General features: G+C 39.1%; 1 protein-coding gene across 1 annotated transcript; it reads left to right on the plus strand.

The window, feature by feature from the left end:
- The first annotated feature begins 11,584 nt into the window (after positions 1 to 11,584).
- Positions 11,585 to 12,733, plus strand: LOC105446485 (lactosylceramide 1,3-N-acetyl-beta-D-glucosaminyltransferase-like). Its single transcript, XM_030978567.1, has 2 exons — positions 11,585 to 12,377; positions 12,729 to 12,733. The coding sequence occupies exons 1-2, from the start codon at positions 11,585 to 11,587 to the stop codon at positions 12,731 to 12,733; spliced, it is 798 nt and encodes a 265-aa protein (XP_030834427.1).
- Positions 12,734 to 13,204: the final 471 nt, after the last annotated feature.

A 13,204-nucleotide genomic window follows, 5' to 3' on the forward strand; every position in this document is an offset into this window, starting at 1 on the left:
AGGGCCGTGCATCTCAGATTTAACATTGTTAAACGATGCCGTTTATATCATTTTCTGGGGTAGTTGGCTTCCTCGGTCACACCGACAATCCGACTAAAAAAATAATCTACACCAGGGAGGAGACAGATCGTCGTCTCTCTCTCTTAAGCTATTGTCAAAAATCAGAGCGGCGACCGACCGATTAGTAGCCTGCTCGGTCGCCGCTGGAATTTAGACATCGTCCAGCGAAATCGGGGAGCTCCTCTGGGCGGCGTCCCGGCAGTGTCGACTGATGACCCACCGATTCTCGAGCGGTCTCCCATCGGCCACCGGCTGATTTTAAAGAAATTGCCCGGCGGCCGGCCGGTGATCGGTGGAGCACCAAAATACGCTCGGTGCCAGGGCGTTCGCCGCCCGCGCACCGACCTAATCGAGCTTTCGCCGTCGAGCGATTTAGGTCAAAACTCGAAGCCGCTAGGTCAAAGGCTGCCGACCGATTTCGGACTCGCCGCGCAGTGACCGACTGATGTCCCAGCGGCGACCTTGAATATATCAGTTGACCTAAATCGCTTGACGGCGAACGCTCGATTAGGTCGGTACCCGGGCGGCGTCCGCCCGGGCACCGAGCGTACTTTGGGCGGCGAGTGAAAGTGAGCAGGCGCCGCCCGAATTTTTACTCCGCGCAAAATATAAATGAACAAATTATGTAACGTTTATATCAGGTCAAAGGTAAAACAAAGTTGTGTCCCTTCTGTTACGCTGTTGACGTAAAAATATAATTTTGTAGACTTTATGCTTTTTGTACTTCTTGGAATTTGACATCATGACAAATAATCCTTACATCGTTTTATATTTTCAATGCTTCGATCGAAGATCGAAGATTAAACTTGACTTGCACATAACTTTAATTATCATTATTTGTGATCATTTACCGCTAATGGAGCTCTCACACTCTGCCGTGTAGGCCTACCGTTCACCTGCCGGGCTATTAAAAAAACATCAGAGTCCAGAACGTTGGGTTTTGAGCGAACTTGTCCCCGGCCGCAAAAAAAAAAATTCATAAATTAATCTTTTCACCGTTTCGTTGCCATCTTCTGACCGTTCTCACCGGGCGCATACCGGGTGTTGAACGTGCTTCTACCGTCTTCACCGCCCAGATTGACTTTTGTTAAAAAATTTGGCCGTTTCCATACCGGCCCATACCGGGTCTCGAACGTGTGCACTGGGTTTGTAGCAGCCACCTACCAGTCACTTAGCGTCCCCTCACCGCTCGGAGCGTCCTGTGAGCGAGTCCCCGGACTGCTGACGTCATGACACGACTGCCATAAATACCCCGATTTGAACGGCAACGGTCAGTCCGCTCTCCATTTTTCATCACCGTTCTGTAACGGGTTATGAGCGTGTTGTGAACGTGTTCATACAGTGTGACCGTTTTCATAACGTATTCATACCGTCCTCATACCGTTCAACACCGTCCTCTTGCCGCTTACTTGCGGCCGGTGCCAGCCGGCCAAAGTTTTGAACATGCCCAAAACTTTCGCCCGGTCCCACCGGGTGTAAATAAGCGCCAACGCCCTATTAACGTGTTGCCCGCTTTGATAACGAACCACCGTGTGCCCTCGCCGTTCTCCACCGTCCGCAGACATTTTCGCGCACGGTGGCACACGGTAGGCCTACACGGCAGAGTGTGAGAGTCACTTAAAGCACACCAGGGAAAGATGATGCTTTAAATGTAATTGTTGACTAATATTTCTATTATGTCATTATCTCAATGCCTGCATACTTTGCTTGTACCGTCTGTCACGTTCAATTATTCGCCCCTATCCAGATGGACGGTGTTAGGGCCAGGCGCATAGCCAGGGGGGGCGATGGGGGCGGTCACCCCCCAAAAAAGCAAGAGAGAAAGAGAGAGAGAGAGAGAAAAGAAAAAAGTAAGAGGACGTATACAAAAGACAAAGAGACATGACAAAGACTGTTAAAAATATTATAAAAGAAACAAAAGATATGCACCATATAATACCATTTATTTAAAAATGTAATTGTGAAACGAGCTTTGAATTCTAAAGCCCAGCCCAGCGCAAAAAAAAAAAATCGATATCTTGTGTCACCCCCGTGCTGCACCACCTGGACCCCACCAAGGGCCCTAAGGCGGGCCTATGGATCCGACCGTTATTAAATGCCTAAATCCCGTAGCTTTCGGGGGCTCTGTCCCCTAGACCCTATTAGGGGCCCTGGACCCAACGTCAATTTACGCTCCACTCTACCTGGTCGTAAATATTTAAGCCCCTCCCCCTCCCACTTTTAAAAACGTTCCGCGGGACCTGTAGGGATGTAACATGTAAGAGTCGGATGGTGATGAAAATTTTTGTTCTGCCTTATATATTTCAGATAGAAATAGACTGTACAATATAAGTGAGAGCAATAAAAAGCGATTGTGACCTTTTAAAAGTACGAATTTCGAGACCGTCTGGGTTGCATTCAGTGGCGGATCCAGGGTGGGGGCCCGGGGGGCCCGCCACCCCCCCCCCCTTGAGATTTTTTTTTTAATTTTCGAGGACCAAAAAAAAAAAATGTGCTCACTACCTCAGATTCGGTCTGCTGGACGGGGATGTGCGGCTGAAGCTTCTAAACCCATACCCATCCCCCCTCTAATTTCTTTTAAACGTTGGACGCTTTCTTGCACTTCCCATTGTAGTACAGCCTCTTTAGCTCTTTTGATTTGAAATCCATCAGTTTGTAACAATAATGTAGCAAATTGGAAAAAGAATTTGTGGGGAAAATCCACTAAAAAGCAGACTGGGCAGGCAGGGTAACTTTGCTAGTCATATTAAGGACGGCTATTCCTATAAGGACCGCTATTCATAACGAGGAAAAAGGGGTCACTATTCATGAAGGCCTGAGGACCGCTATGCATAATGTGAGATGAGGGTCGCTTTTCATAATGCACATTGAGGGTCATTTCTCATAAGTAACGCTTTTCATGATACGAAACCGGTGTCGCTATTCATAAACATGAAGAATTGGCACTATTCATAATTTTTAGAGGGGGAGACTACTTATTAAAAGGACCGCTATTCATAATACGAAATTAGGTTTTGTATTCATAAGACGTATATACTAAATAGCGACCCTCTTCTAGTATTATGAATAGGGACCCCTAAGAATAACGACCCCATTTTTTATTATGAATAATGATCCTTTTTATCAAATTATGAATAGCGGTCCTTAAGAATAGCGAGCGGTCCCCGACTGAGCAGCACCCAGGAGCAGCACATCTGGAAAGAGCTCACTTTATACTCTTGAATTTACTAGAATAAAACTGGGACGACCGGGTGTGACGATTCTATTGAAAGCAGTGGATATTTTCCAAGGCGGTTCTCTTCCAACTTGCTGGGTTTGCTTGTTTTGTCACCTTTAATTAGATTAATTATCTCACATTTCTAGGAAGGAAAATAGGCCAAGTCACAAGGCTGTTTTTTTTGGACAAAAATATTTTCATTGTTTTTCGTGATGTACATGTCAATGCATGAAGCTCAAATTAATGATATTGATAAATCTGTACGACCATAGGCGAGGACTTTGCATGAAAAAGCGAAATGATTTCAATTATTTTTGTGGGATTCTGCATCTGGAATTTTCACTTTAGCGAGATGATGGATGAGATATTCTTCTGAAGGAAATAGTTCCCCATGTTTAAGGCACCGTGCGTTACAAAATAAAAAGATCAATGCGCACGCACGCCGAGTAGCCGAGAAGCCTGTTTCAAATCGGGGCATAGCTAGTTTTCATGCATCGAAACCGGGCTGACCAGATTAAACTTTAAAAAAAAAAGCAGAAACACGAAGTTGAAAACCATCGAGAGACTCTGAATAAATTGCGTTACTTATTAATTAATTATTTCATTACAAATCTTTATTCTCAGTTTTCTTATGAAGACTATAACTGATTTTCTTATAAAATTGAAGATATTTATGGCGTATATATTCATTACTGAATGAACGCCATTAAACATTTACCAACAACAACAACAACATGTTTAAGGCCAAGATCTGAAAAAGTTGGGGCACTTTTAGGGATTTTGCAGCACAAAGTTATGTCCCATGTTTAGGGATTTTGGCAAAAAAGTAACCCATTAGAACGGCACATCACTGTATACTGTATGAGGTTAGTAAGTTTTACTTATAGCGGGTGTTGCACAGTGATTCCTTTAAAGAAAATCATAAATATCCTGCACGATAGGCCTCCCTGGTTCTTGCCCCAAGAATATTTTGAGGGGACGCGTTTCTAATTAAGACATGAAAATGGCTTTGAACTTTATGAATACAAGAATTTGTAACTACAATTTTTATATTGATAACGGATACACGATACAGAAAGGAGTGGTAATATTCTCTCCAATTTGAAACACCCCTCATCCACTTATAGGTGGGTGATGATATATCACGATGAAGGCATCCTTTAAACAAATCTTTAACGCTCACTTTTGCCTACAGTTTCCCTGAAAAGTGTTATTCATGTGTAGACTTAAAGATAAAGTTGAAAATTGTTTATCTGATGTTCTTCCACACTGGCATAATAAAATGATAACGCTCATAAATTATTTTTCACCTCTTCCAGAACTCAACCTTCTCCTTAAGTACCACTAGTAATGCAGTAACCTTTGTGTTACAATGTCACTGCAAAGTATTTTTCAATTTGATCTTGATTACTAGCTTTTGAAATTTAAGGAAGTAGACCCAAAATAAAACACTCACAAATCGCTTTAGTGGGGTTATATTTTGTTCTTCACAGTAAGCTTTTTTCAATATATTAAAGTGGTTCTAAATCAACATTTCCCCGAAAATCAATTGTGACTGATGCTTTTCAGTCATTTTGATTGATTTCGGATTCATTACGCGTTACCCGCTGCTAAAATATGACTTGGTGGTTGTCTAGTTGCAAATATCCTCGAGAGGGCCCACTCCACTCCGACACATTTCCCTGCATCGCGCCTCTTTTCAAAAGCATGCAGTACATACATGTAGTTCAACACAATCGTGCAATATTCTCTCTAGCCTACTGTACTTCTCCTCTTGAATTTTTGTGCTTATTGTCTCCCAATACAGTGGCGGATCGGAGGGGGGGGGCGAAACGGCCGCCCCCTATTGGCGGCGGCAACAAAAAAAGAGAGATCGAAAAAAGAGGAAGAAAAGAAGAGAAAAAAGAAAGAAGAAGAGTAAAGAGAAGAAAAACGAAAGAGAAAAGAGAGAGAGACAGAGACAGAGAAAGAGAAAAGATAAAGAAGAGAGAAGCTGGACGAGAAAGGAAGAAAGACAAGGAAATGGCACTTTATATAGTGACAGTAACGACGAAAACGGGAAAAAACTTGGGGGGGGGGGATATGTGCGCCTCCAAAGAACGGTAGTATGGTAATCAGAACATTGTGGGTTATTCCAGAAGTCTTGGGAGCCTTTATTATAGAGGGGGCCGGCCATATACGTAAATGGCAGTGAAGGTAACGATGGATGAGGGAATAAGGAGGAAGGGTTGCACATAATTGAGAACTGCAAGCGTATTGGGGATGACCATTTTATCATTTTAGGTAGTGAAATCTGGATCGGGATCCAGCATAATATATTTATTAAAAAAGGGATCATGTAAAAGCACTCATGATATATTTTTTGTATTCATTGGATAACAAATTTCAAAGTTAAAGTGACGGTGACGTGACGTGAGCCTGCCCCCTTTCCAAAACCTGTGCCCGCTGGTAGTTACCGGTACGCTGCTTCTAATATGACCTTGTCAGTATTGGGATCTTGAATTAATGAAAAAACGGTCTGTGCGATTTTCAAATTTCCGCCCCCCCCCCCCATCCCCCCTATTGGAACATCCTTGATACGCGCCTGGATAAATGGTTTTGTGTGCTATAATATGTCAACTACCATTACATTAAAAACATTAAACATTTTAAAGGTAATACAAAGTTTTGGTATGGGGTTATTAATTTGGTTCAAATGAACATATTGGAAGCATATGCGACCCTACAATATTCAGTGATCGTTGTCGCGGTCGAAATCGATTCTAAAGTTATGAAATTATAAATAATAAACTCTTTATGTTGTATAGCTCCCTCTCAAGGTCAATATATTTATTAAGCTATAAAGCAATGTTTCTTGACTAAAATCGACCAGTTAACTATTCCCGTTTGCAAATTAAATATCACAACTACATATTCTGAAATGTTCATGGTCGCAGCTACCATTGTACGGCCGTACGGCGCTATTTGAATTTTGTTAAGAATTTACCGGGAGCACCGGTAAATTTTTATATTCAATTTTTCTCGAAAGCAGAAGTGTTTTAGAGGCTAAATTTTCTAGTGCTTATATAACATCCACAGGGGCATCCGAATATATCAAAATTGAAAAGAATCACCACCATCCAATTTTCAAAAATTCCCAAAACTTTGTATTACCTTTAAGCATCATAAACAAGTTCGTATTTTGAAACTCTGCCCTCTGCCTACGCACACGGTAAAGGAACGTATATGAACTATAATTATAGGGTACTTTCCTGAGAGATAATACGGCGGCCTTATGCAGGCACAGACCCTAATTTGACACTTTATCAAAAAATCAGTGTGCCTTGAGAGAAGGCTAGCCCAGCTACCTACTGATTGTGTCACTGTCAGGAGCAGCTACAGTACATGGCCTATGGTAGTCTTATAGTGCAGACTCACTTTTACGACTGACCAGGGTTTGTGCTTGCAGACTATATACGATTCCGAAGGGTGGGGTGGGGGGGGGGAAGCTCTCGCTGGTAATCTTGGATCTATTGCGTGTGATGTACATGTATGTATGCCTAGGCCTACAATGTGGATTTTTTGTTTGTTAATACAACAATACTTGTATATTATTTTCATGAAAATGTATGATGAAAAAAAGAAAAAAAAATCAAATCAAATAAAAGAGAAAGCTCCATCTGTTGGTTATTGAATTTTCAGTACAATTAAATCGCCACCTTACTGTCTGTGTTCGATTACTGTCCTTCATAATGAAAAGGCTTCTAATCGAAAGAGACACATGCAAACGTCCATAATAAATTTGCTCCAGTACTATGGTCTTTGTAATGCAATTCGGTCAGGTTTCAAAATGACAACACATGTAGCTCCTAGTAATAATAATAATATAGGATTTCCCGGCCAAATTCGCGTGTTTGTCATTCGAATTCATTTACTTTGCATTTAAGTTAGCGCAGATCGGCTTTGCCATGCCAATTATCATTCAATTTTCCAGTTTTTGTATTTAAAGGTAAAGACCAGTTATGGTCATGCGATTGCATTGTGAAAGAAACGTTGTGGAATCGATCAGAAAAAGTTGATCATCTAGCATCTGCAAGGTTCTGGAATCATCAAAATGATAAGAAATTTGGCCCATTCTTCGTAAAGTTACAAGCACTATACACAGAAAGATGTATATGGGACTACCCTCTATCTCTCACAGTCCATGAGAGAAACAAATTTACCAAATATATGAATTAGTAGGCGGTTTCCCGGCAAATTTGTTATCATCATGTATTATTCAAAACATATTCTTTTACATGATTGGTAATGAGAGCTTCCATTTCATTTTTTGAAATTGGGGCGTTTCCAATACTGGTCTTTACCTTTAATTTAGGATTTCGGTCGAAGGGTTTCATAGATCTGTCATTCAATTTAGAAACTGCTCAACTAGCATTCAAATTAATATTCACTTGTCGAAGCGTAATTTTTATCATTCAAATTAAAACCTGTCATTCGTATTCGTAATATTTGTATTCAAGTTAAGAATGTTAGGGGGGAGAATTGCAACAAATTTCTACAGTTTTTAAATAATGCAATTAAAATGCATGATTTGCCATTGGGGTCTAAGCTGTTATTCCCTTTATTTATTTTCAGGACAATGCAGATGGGTGTAGTCAGACATAAAGTAAAGAAGGGGCGAAATCAAGGGATATGGCATTTCTGCACGGACATGTTCATACTGTATACCCGGGAAAGGTGGGTGTACCCTCAATCGCCCCTTTTTACTATACAGACTTGGAATTTTACAAAAGTAATTCACATCATCTCCTATACCCGGAAAACCCCTCTGTTTTTCTTAAAGAGTTTCATAGCCTACTTGCCCGCCAGCAGATCGATGGCTAAAGACATGGCTCAATAATGAATCATGTTCAAATTGTTGACTCTAGTCCCTACCCCAGTCACAATATTGTACCCTTCTTCCATAATGAAATTATGATAAATTATGATGAAACATAAGACAAACAACTTCTTTACATGAACATTTACAAATATACTGAGACCATCAGGTTCGTAGTTGCAAGTCGTTTTTTTCTTCTTAACAATCAAACTTAAATGTTGATGAATATCAGATAAATCTAATAAGTATAAGTGTATAAATGCAAGAAAATGAAATATGATGAAATACACATGAAAAAACAATCTTGAAAGAAAAAGAATGAGCTATAAAAAGTGTGTAATAAACGAGAAATGTATTTTGACCATCAATTTAAGTGCACAAAGTGCTAATTTGAATGCTACAAATGAATTAGAATGCTAGAAGTACACCGTCGCGCTGTCAGAAAACCTCTCTCAGGCCTTCTAGGATAGTGGAGATAGGTATGCCGAAAGAAAGGCCTAACGAACGGCAAAACATATAGAAGATCAAGAAAAAGCAATAAAAGACAAGATTGACAGGTCAAAATGCCCTTCAGTCAAAATAGAGTCGAAGGCTGTTTGTTTGTTTATATTTCCGAAATCCATACATACATGCAAGTTCTAAAAATATACATATAATTTATTTTTCAAATGATAAGAAAGTAAGTAAATGTGTTACGTATGGACAAAAATTTGGATAGCCCATTTCAGGTGTATTTTCAATATGGTCCTGTTCTTCCATTGACCTCCTTTCCTCACCACTCCCTCCCGCCACCCTCTCGATACAGCCAACCCCTCCCGCTACTCCCTCCCAAGTCCTCCAGGCTATCTGAGGTTTTGCGTCATATCGCCATATGCAACCAATATTATAGCACCACACGTTGAATAGTAGAAAATAACACAAAACCCGATAATATAGACATCTGGATGGGAACCCTTTGTTGTTTAAAGGCTAGCAATAACAAAGCAAACCACACGTTTTTTTGTATTGTCGCTTACAAAAGTGAGTACACATATTGGTTCGTGTCCACATTTCAATCAAAATTTCTTCTCGAAATTGCACTTTAATAATAAAAAACACATACAGAAACACGTTTAAAGGCATTATCACCTCTTCCATCAAGACTCAAGGAAAAAAAATAGATTCGTATCTTGTATTTTATTGTGACAATTTTTAGAGTTATCATAATATTCAATATCTAGATGGTCACTTATTACTCACGTATATCCATTCTATTAATACTTGTAATACTTGATATGATATTTTATATAGGTTCATTTTACAAATTACAGCCATGATTTACAAGTTACCTTTTTGGTTTTGTTTTACACAGTGTCACAATGGATGGACACTCAATATTTGACGAAAGTGATGAAACAAATATCCTAACGGCATATACCAAAACAGTGTACTAAAACGTTATGTTTGTGATAATGAATAACAAGACAGATACATGTAGTAACTTATTTTAAACCTAACTGTTGTTATCAAGATACTCCATGGAATCATTTCACATAATAATTACAAAAATAAAGCTTGTATAGCAAATATTTGTCCGAGTCTTTGTAATAGTGACATAAGATATTCCCCTTTCAGGAAAAAAAATATTGGAATCTAGTCAATGATTTTCAGTCAAATATTACTAGAAAGTATGCATCAAATCACGCAATATGAGTTTGAGAATTCAATTTTCTTTCAATTTCTGAGGAAACCCGTTTACTTGCTAGACTGTCTTCTTTGGCAAATGAGCTGTAAAGGGTACAATATGAGCATTTGTCTAGATCAATAACCTACTTCTTGTAATGGCCGAAATTAAACTGATTGAATCTTTGCGCAGCATAAAACGTACAAACATTCGGTACAATGGTCTGAAAATCAGACTATTAGGCCAAGTAAAAGAATATACATGTTTAGCGTCCCCGCCCGCTTCTTTTTTGGGGGCCGCCACCTATTTTTTTTTTTTTTTTTAATTTGTGTTTTTGTTTAATGACTTAAAAGATGGAAAACATACTGCTAAAATGATCTATTTCTGATTTTTAAAAAATAAAATAAAAAATACCGGCGGCCATCTTGAAAAATAGCCCGACTGTCCGGAAAAATGTACCGAGCGGCCATTTTGAGCAGCCATTTTGAAAGAAAAAAAAAGAAAAAAAAGGGCCTCCTCCTTCCTATTTTTCCAAAAAACAGGAAGCTAAACATGTATTTTTTTTATTTGGCCTTACTTACTGGCTCTATAGCTCATAAGTCGATTCGACAACTAATATATTAGTTATTTTCCCACTTAGAGACATTTTCAAGCCCCACTTTTGAGGGGAAAGTTCTAAATTAGTATTATCTTTCAAATGCTGTTGGAATTTAATCTTTTCATTTTTTTAGCCTGCAAATGGGACATAGTACCTTTAATACATACAATCTGCATTCAAATGTTTTCCCCGCCCTGTATGCCTACCCATTTACATCACCTGGGTGGAGAGTGACAAATGTAGATTAAGTAAAGGACATAATGTGCCACTGCGGGACTCGAACCACGAACCATGTGATCCACAGTCCGGTGACGTATCCACTAGTAAGACCACTACATTCTACAAAGTTTATTCACTGAGGGTCAACTTCGGGCAACATTCTCATCATGCTCAAGGGACAGATCTGAACCACTTGACCCCTCTTTATACACATTTGCAGATGTGGCACGGTCAATTATCTAGTATTCATTTTACATTACATTTTTTCCCTCCTCATTTAAAGAGCAAATGTTGCAGAACACCTGAAATTTCGATGTATTTCAAGAAGGAGACTTGGGGCCCATAAATTAACCAATTTAAGCAGAGCACGTGTAGAATATTACTGTTAGAACCCGTAACACCTGTAATGGGTGGTTTATACCTTCAGGGAACTTTATTTATCAATCAAATGGGCTTTAGGTTAATCAATATAATTGTCAGAAGATATGACGTAAGTTTCATGAATGCATACAAACTAGGAAACTGATCTCCATCTATTGCGCTTTGAGGAAAAACAGACTCTATCGATCGCGGGACATTGCTACAATTTTGTTTCGGGTCAATAATTTTCATATCTCTACTATTTCTACGTTCGCTAACTCAGCGGAGAGCAGTTCAACTCATCGCGTGGCTGCAGTATACGAATATAATAAGGGCGGCTCGTATCTTTCTCTGTTTAACGGTTTTCATGAGGACAATTTGTATAATTGGAGTGACTGATTGGCAATATCGACAGTATTTCAAATTTTCACCACGTTTTATCATTGTGATCAACTACCAAATGTAATCAATTTAACAACAGTGATAGACCAACATGTTAACGCAGTTGGACATGAAGACTGGATTTATCTAAAAATACAATTATCACTAATTACCCAGCATATTAATGGACCGTACTCTTCTTATCAGTGGAATTAACCAGTTAACACGATGAAAAATAGAGAGGTGCAGCTTATGGTGTTTGCGTTCTGCATTACTACTTCATGTATTATCATCTACCATAACTGCTCCACGTCGTCTTATCGATTACAAACAGTCATCAAAGGAAGATTACTACCACAAAGAGCTGATTTTTCAAATGTGACAAAAAGAAATGTCAACACTGTGAGATATAATGTCACGACACAAACACCACCCGAACAGAAACCCACTCCGGCTCCGTTGCGCGGATGGCAGAAAAATGTATCCTGGGTGCCAGGAGCTGAGCTGGATATATATGACTTTTTAATCAATCCTGTTGATAAGTGCAACGCTGGAAAAGATCAAATCACATTACTTGTCTTAATCAAATCAGCACCAGGTAATACTGAACACAGGGATGCTGCCAGACGGACGTATATCAGTGGGGCCGCGAAATTTAATGTGTCCACAAGGTTGCTATTTATCGTGGGAGATTCCGAAGCACAAGACGAGAGGAAAAACATTCAGGAAGAGGCCCGAAGACATAGAGATATCCTGAAGGTGGGCTTCCACGACGGTTATTACAATCTCACCATCAAACTGGTCATGGGGTTTAAATGGGCCTTGCAATTTTGCAACAACAGTAAATTCTTGATGTCAATGGATGACGATGTCATGGTTGATATCGTGACCCTGGTCAACGATCTCGATGCTTTACCTTCGAAGGATCATTCTCAATTCGTGCTGGGATTTACGAAAGAGGGGGGTAGACCCATTCGCAAGGTACAGAGTAAATGGTACATACCAGAGGACCTCTACCCAGGTAAGACGTACCCTCGATTTCCATACGGGCATGGGTATGTTATGTCACATTACGTAGTCAAAAAACTGTATCTGATATCCAAAGAAACCCCAGCGATAATACCGTTTGACGATGTTTATTGTGGTATACTTTTGAACAAGTTAAGCATCAGAGTCGTTGACCGATCTACATGGTTCAAAGACCGCCACCCGCAAAAGAAAGAACAGGATTATTTAAAGATTGAGTTATCACCGCAGAAAATGGAGAAAGCTTGGACAAGTTTTGAAGAAGACTTTGAAAAATAGAATTTTCGGCCCGTCTTATAAAGAGTTAATTTATTTATATACTTATTTATTTCTGATATTGAGACAGGGTGACTCACTCACAATGGGGGTCTTCCATGAGGCCGTATTAATCATATTAAAAACAATAGTTACTAAAAAAAAAACATATATGTACAATAATAATAATAATAATAATAATAATAATAATAATAATAATAATAATAACGAAATCAACAACAAATAAGTAGGAACATGTATCAACATATATACAATATTTGGTATCCTCGTAATGAAAGAATGGTTCGTTTAGTTTGTTTTGCTTTGTTTTGCTTTGCTTTCTTGTTGAAGAAAACGTTGCTGCATATTTATAACATCTTCATATAACATTATAGTATCGACGGCAATTAATTTTTAAATCCGATGAAAAGTATATATGATTACATTTCGGTATGTATTAGACTTTAATAAAAAGGCAACAAAAAGTCATGTACTTTTGAGAATTCATAAGCAAAGTATAGAAACTACTTCGGCTCAGTTAAGAAAGTCATTAGGGATACCAAAATT

This window comes from Strongylocentrotus purpuratus, unplaced genomic scaffold (genome assembly GCF_000002235.5).
Source record: "Strongylocentrotus purpuratus isolate Spur 01 unplaced genomic scaffold, Spur_5.0 spur5_scaffold_1, whole genome shotgun sequence".
In the NCBI taxonomy this organism is placed as follows: Eukaryota; Metazoa; Echinodermata; class Echinoidea; order Camarodonta; family Strongylocentrotidae; genus Strongylocentrotus; species Strongylocentrotus purpuratus.

What these genes read in the sequence shown, in the direction of transcription:
- LOC105446485 (XM_030978567.1), top strand. Translation starts at nt 11,585, where the DNA reads ATGAAAAATAGAGAGGTGCAGCTTATGGTGTTTGCGTTCTGCATTACT.